The sequence below is a fragment of the Aulonocara stuartgranti genome (genome assembly GCF_965226115.1).
Source record: "Aulonocara stuartgranti genome assembly, chromosome: 3".
Classification (NCBI taxonomy): domain Eukaryota; kingdom Metazoa; phylum Chordata; class Actinopteri; order Cichliformes; family Cichlidae; genus Aulonocara; species Aulonocara stuartgranti.
The window spans coordinates 30,639,750-30,645,836 of record NC_138941.1 but is presented as its reverse complement, the minus strand read 5'-3'; the positions used below and the strand labels follow the sequence as shown (position 1 = coordinate 30,645,836).

The 6,087-nt window shown below is 44.2% G+C and overlaps 1 protein-coding gene across 1 annotated transcript; it reads right to left on the bottom strand.

Moving 5' to 3' along the window:
* Window positions 1-2,493: 2,493 nt before the first annotated feature.
* On the bottom strand, window positions 2,494-5,246 carry nagk (N-acetylglucosamine kinase). Its single transcript, XM_082528123.1, has 10 exons — window positions 5,116-5,246; window positions 4,634-4,718; window positions 4,343-4,441; window positions 4,116-4,257; window positions 3,699-3,809; window positions 3,514-3,626; window positions 3,346-3,433; window positions 3,152-3,249; window positions 2,990-3,068; window positions 2,494-2,882 (listed from the first exon to the last, which is right to left on the bottom strand). The coding sequence occupies exons 1-10, from the start codon at window positions 5,142-5,144 to the stop codon at window positions 2,680-2,682; spliced, it is 1,047 nt and encodes a 348-aa protein (XP_082384249.1). The 5' UTR covers window positions 5,145-5,246; the 3' UTR covers window positions 2,494-2,679.
* Between the last annotated feature and the right edge of the window lie 841 nt (window positions 5,247-6,087).

The window sequence follows — 6,087 nt, the reverse complement described above, 5'->3', positions numbered from 1 at the left end:
CCTTGAGGAGGGCTGAGCAGGTGCTGCAGTCCACTTTCTCTCAGTAGATTTCTTAGAAAATCATTACAGCTGGACGGACCATCGGTGGAAGACAGCACAACCACACCTGAATGTGCACAAACAGCGAAAAGTGGGTTTCACTACATTCAGCCACGGATTCGGCTGCAGTTTGAAAACTCTACGAAACACGAACACGAGTGCTATTTTAGAAACCAGAACAACAAAGGCTTTGGTTTGACGGGTTTGTTACCTGGAGCTCAAGCACACAAACACCACACGAATCAAATCAAACAACAACAAAAAAGAAGCAATCTAACCTCCCTTGTAGACAATCTCAGTCTTGGTATCGTTTGCCTCCTGCTGCTGCAACATGTTTGCTGCCAACAGAAGAAAGCTGAGTGTCTCTACACCTGCCGGCTACATGTTGAGTATGCATGCCTGCCTCAGAGAGAAACACACAAACAGTCCTTACCTTTTCCACCACATCCATCACAAAACACCGCGCTGCTGACTTTCATCCTCTTGACCAAGGAAGAGCTCTGTCCCCCTGGCAACTCCTGCATCCAGTGTACCGCCAGGGCGGAGCCAACGCCCTGATTTGCCACGGAAACGGAAGGTGTGAGGATGCCAAATGAAGACATGAAGGCAGAAGAAGGAGGAGGCTGGGGGACAAAGCACAGCATGTGAGGGCCTGTGGTGGTGCTACTGCTAATGGAAGGAGTTTTAAAACCAACAGCCGGCCCACGTGGCTTCAAGGTTATTCTTTCAAAACAACAAACAAAATAAAATGGACCTGTCGTGTCTTCATACGTGCACAAATTCATCCAACCTGTAATAAAGGAGCTCGCTCACCTCATCTCTGGAGTTCAGATGTGGGTAGCGCTCCCTGACGGGTCCATAGTCCTTCTTGTAAGTGGTGAGAAATCTCCCTGCACTGTTGAAACCATGAGTCTGGTCAGGGGAAAAAAAACAAAACAAAACACAAACGGGCATTTTGGGGGGTTTAAATAGGAGTTTAGCTTGTTGTGATAGTCAGTCTGAGTGTATAATGTGAACAAACCTGACATCCTGACAGAAACAAGAGCTTGTTCAGCCACAGTATGCACGCTTCATATTTACTTACATCACCATGATGTCCTGAACTTGATGTGGTATTTTTATAGTATTGCACTGATAACCACTGATGCACTAATGTAGGTAGATGCTGATTTTTATCGTTTGTTTTAAATCATAACTCTGGATGCAACACTCCAAATTCGCCAAAAGATAAAGATAATAATTGTAGTTGTGCTTATATATCTCATAGACCTTATGCCAACTTGTTTTGTTTTCACAGCTTGTTTGTGCTGCCCCCTGGTGGCCAAATAACAGGACTGCAAGTGAGGATTTCAATACGCGTTTCTCAATGTTATGAATTAAAAAACAAGGACAAAGCCTTGGTGGGGTCTTGCCACATTATTTAAAAGAAAAATAACAATTTGTTTGTCTGTTGTTTCCCACTGTTAGGTTAGACAATTAAGATCGGATCTTATTTCAAATTGAAATAAAAGTTTTAGTTTAATTCTCCTTTTCTGTTGGACTTTTTAAACCTGTGAATTTCAGTTGAACAACAACATGTTGCTGCTGCACTCCAACTCCCCATCAAGCTACATATTTACCTTCCGGTGCTCCGATGTAAGCATGCTTGATGGTTTTTTTGGTTCCTCCTCGAGTAATCTTAGTGCTTCATCGCTGTATTAAAGCCAAACTGAAGACTAGAGACTGTCCAGCGTGTCTCTGAGTGAAAGCCAAATGTTTTTAATTGAATTTGTTTATTCCACTGAATTCTACTGTGGAATTACAGCCAATTGGTACAAACAGCTCCCTGCTTCAGGGGCTCAAATGTGAATGTATGTGACTGTAAGAAATGATTTTTTTTAATACTTATTGTCATGTTTTAGGTACTTTTTTTTTTTTTTTTTTTACTTTTCTTCTTCTATTGCTACATATTTGTCCTCAGGAGTTGAAATGCAGTTGGAGCTGGTTAAGGTGATCAAATCTACGGCTCCCTAAAAAGTGGAATGCTCCACCTTTATATTAAAAAATCTTCTAGGTTGCTGTTTTGCATCTGCACTGTCACAAAAAATGTTTGTTATTTGTTGGCCTGTTCCACTTTCATTGTGGTAGTTTCAGTTTTGGGTTTATAGTAACAGTTTCAAATTACACACTGGCATCGAAGTGCAGAGTGCAGAGGCCTCTCTGCGGAGCTTGCATGGTCTCCCAGTGTCTGCATGGGTTCTCTTGGGTAGTCAGATTCTCTTCCAAAGACACCGTTGGGCTGTTGGTTGATGCTAGATTGGCTGTAGGTGAGAATGTGAGTGTGGCTGTTTGCCTCTAAGTGTGACCCGCCTCAGTGTTCTAAATGTGACACTAAACTAGATGAAATTTAGGTAAACACGATGATGGAAAGCCCACATCAATCAGTCTAAAATGATCCACAACAATGCAAAGATCTTCTATAAATTCAACCTCATTTTTATTATAAATCACAAATGCAAACGAGCATTAAAAAGTCTTTGCACAGTACGATAAAATTAACATGAGCATACTGAGATCTGACTCTTTAGTGTCAAAATCAAGTGCAAAACAATCACGTTAAAAATTAAAAAACTGGCCGGCAAGTCTTCCTGCAACTCATTCTCATGCGCTGCTGCTGAAGGTGTGTTGATAGAAGACTTTGGCATTGGCGGCATAATCCATGGCTATGGTAGCACCTGAATGCTGCGCTCCGAGGCCGGCGCCACCGAGCGCCGAGGACCGCTGCAAAATCAGAAGGCTGTAGCTGCAGAAATGACCCTTGTGCTTGTCAGATGATGCCAGTTTATCCAAGACTTCAGTGAAACCTGGGGAGAGACGGAGAATCTCAGACTTCTTCAGGATAGAAGCTACTCAGGCAGAGGAAGTGGATAAGTTGAAGGGTTTCATGATGAGGGTCCATGGAGACACTGACCTGGCTTCAGGAGCTCCCAGCTCTTCCACACCGAGCCCACACACAGGATTGGCAGGCCGAGGTCGCCGCTCAATAGTGGCTGTCAGGAAAATAAAAGAAGACGCGACTCAGAGAAACGTGATCACAAACAGGTGACAGCACGTGACTGTGTGGGTGTGTTACCTCCTGCGCTGCAGGTAAGACTGCTTCTACATGTTTTGCCAGGACTCGTCCAGCTTCAGCAAACACATGCCGACAGAGAGCGTCCCCTGCCTCGGCACCTTTAACACACACACACACACACACAAAGTCTGACTTCTACCTTACCGCTTAATCTTTCACATTTCAAAGCAGACCAGGGAGTTACACCCTCCTACCTTCAGCCACCTTCTTGCAGAACCCTGCAAAATGAGACTTCTGGAAGTTTCTGTAGAGATGTGGCAGCATGCCCATCAGATCTGACACCTACGATAAACAGAGTTTTACCCATTAGACGGTATCGCTGTGTATGTCGACACATCTCTCCGAACTTTTGGGACTCTGACCTGGAAGTACTCCTCCATGGCTTTTCTAACATGCGTGGTGTCGTGAGGAGGAGCGACCAGTTTGTCTTTGCCGTCGAACACCGTCTTCACAGCCAGGTGAGCTATCCAGAAGGCTGGGAAGATGGACAGATAGCTCAGTCTGATCTATAAAGATATGAATAATTCATATATTCCGACATAGTTACCTGATCCCTCATCGCCCATCATGTGACCCCAGCCCCCACAGCCGATCTGCGAGCCATCAGGATTGACTAGTTTGCAGTTTGATCCGGTCCCTGATATCAGGACTATGCCCCCTGAAGACAAAGATCTTGATGATAACGCTGATATGCTGATACCATCAAGCCATAAAGCTCAGGGTCAGACAGTAAAGATGATACATAGAGCCACACCTAAAACAGTAAAGTATTAAACTGCGACCTGCTGTAACATTTTAGGCTAAGAGCAGCTCTTAAACACAAGTTATGTCAAATATTTAACAATCATACCGTAGGACAGTGTCATTGTGTTTGTTACATGAACACATTTATGGTTGGGGCAGCTCTGTCTTCCTGCTGAGGACTGGCTGCTGTATGAAGCGAGAACAGAAAATGGCAGCTTACCTCGATTGCTGGCCGTGGCCATGGCACCGATGGCGTCTGTGGTGATGAAGTAACGTTCGCTGAGGCTGGGGAACCGCTCCTTCATGAGAGCGATGAGTCTGTCGATGGCATCCTTCTGCTCGCCTCCGCTCAGAGACATGCCCTGCGTACGCAGATGCACACAAATCAGATGTTAGGGCTCACATTATTTCAATCAGCAACCTGCACCGGCACACAGCCAGACTGACCAGGGAGTATAACGGCGTGCCTGGATCCAGCCCCGCCTCGACCTTGGCTCTTTGGACCATGTCGTCGATGGTTGAGATACACTTGTCCACGCCGACCAGCTGTGAGAGACAAAAAGTGTTGCAAAATAAATGGAACTTGCTACAGTATAACACAATGTAACAATGTATTCACTCAGAAGACAAGTATAAAGACAGTCTATTTAATGTGCAAACCCCTCATCCGGCCACCATCTGCCCCCTCTTTCCCCTTTCCAAATTTCTCCACCTGCCTCCATCAGCACTTCCGCTCACCCAGTGGTTGGTGGATGGTCCCGCCGTCTCTGCCAACACCTTCCCATCCCCTGACAACAACACTGCTTTGGAGTGCGTTCCTCCCCTAATAAGGAATTGACAAATACATGAACGGAGCTGCTAACCACCAAAGCAACTAGACATCACTATACAAGACCATTGTATGCATCTTCCCTGATAGAAACACACACACAATTTAAATAGATCCACAAAAAAGGCCCCACAAACCTCATTTAGACAAATACGTATTTATAGCATACTTTTAAAAAAAATAAATGATGACATTTTAACTGACAGAAACAGCCCACAAAAGAGAAGTGATCACGAGACACACATACTCGCGCACAGCCGTTAAGAAAACTCTTCACTTTCTAATTGACCTAAAAACTTGAATAAATGCCTGTAATACACACAAGCCTTACGTGACACTTCATCACAATAAACTTAGAAGAGTTTTACTGCTTATTTTAATTGATTCTCACCCCTCAACTCCGCCGAACACTCGCTCCATGTCTCAATTCCTGTTTTGGTCCGGGCAACTGCGCAGATATCGCGAGAGCAGAGGGTGAACGCCCTCCAACCTGTAATTATGACTAATGACCAGTAGATGGCAGCAATGTCTTTCTATTTGAGAAATTCAGCAGCAGCCTAGGGCTACAATCATGAAACAAACCAGGGGCCTTCAAGGAGACAGATGCGAAAACAATATCAGGTAGAACACGAACAAACACGTGATGTACGCTACAATTAGATTCCCTACAGAGACGTTAAAAATAACATTTAGCAACAGCTCTTATCTCCCTTTAACAGTTACACGCGAGTGTTTGCATCCTGCAATAACTTACAGGACGGTACTATTAGAGAGAAGCTGCATTGGCCTGATAGTGGCATCATGCCTCTGTAATGAGTGCATAAAGAAAATATGCACTCCGCCAGCATGTGAGGCAGTCTGCTGAAGTTTAAATAATAAGATGCAATGCAGGAGTACAGGGGTTTTTTTTGACCTGTGAAGGAACACGAGCCAGCAAAAAAACCCATTTTGCGTCTGAGTCATAGTTTAAACATCACGATTGAGCGATTTAGCGCCATTTGGCTGAAAACTGGGGCGCTGCAAGCCAGCAGGAGGCATCTGCAAAGCATTAATTTTGGGGGCCAGCTTCTCCTGCCAGCATAGCCTGCATCACTCACAATTCCTGTGATGTTTATGTAATTTAAGTATTTTAAGTGCTAATCTTGAGCTCTCAGAAAGCTGGGTGGTTTGAAATGAACAGTAACAGTCGCTTGTAAATGTATTTATGAACTTTTTATGGGATTTAATTTTGAACCAAAACCCAAATTTGTGTAATTGCCAAAAATACTCATCCCAAACTAATCAATCACCATATGAGTTCATCATATTTTTAATGAGCCACTAAAGCTTTCTATCACACATGTTACACAAGGTTGAGGAGGTG

Bases quoted from the DNA above. Each gene is read 5' to 3' on its own strand.
- nagk (XM_082528123.1), bottom strand. From the start codon at position 5,144: ATGGAGCGAGTGTTCGGCGGAGTTGAGGG. The intron at 3,627-3,698 runs GTAACTATGTCG...CCATCTTCCCAG, and splicing joins GATGGGCGATGAGGGATCAG to CCTTCTGGATAGCTCACCTG. The intron at 2,883-2,989 runs GTCAGTGTCTCC...GTCTCTCCCCAG, and splicing joins CTGGGAGCTCCTGAAGCCAG to GTTTCACTGAAGTCTTGGAT.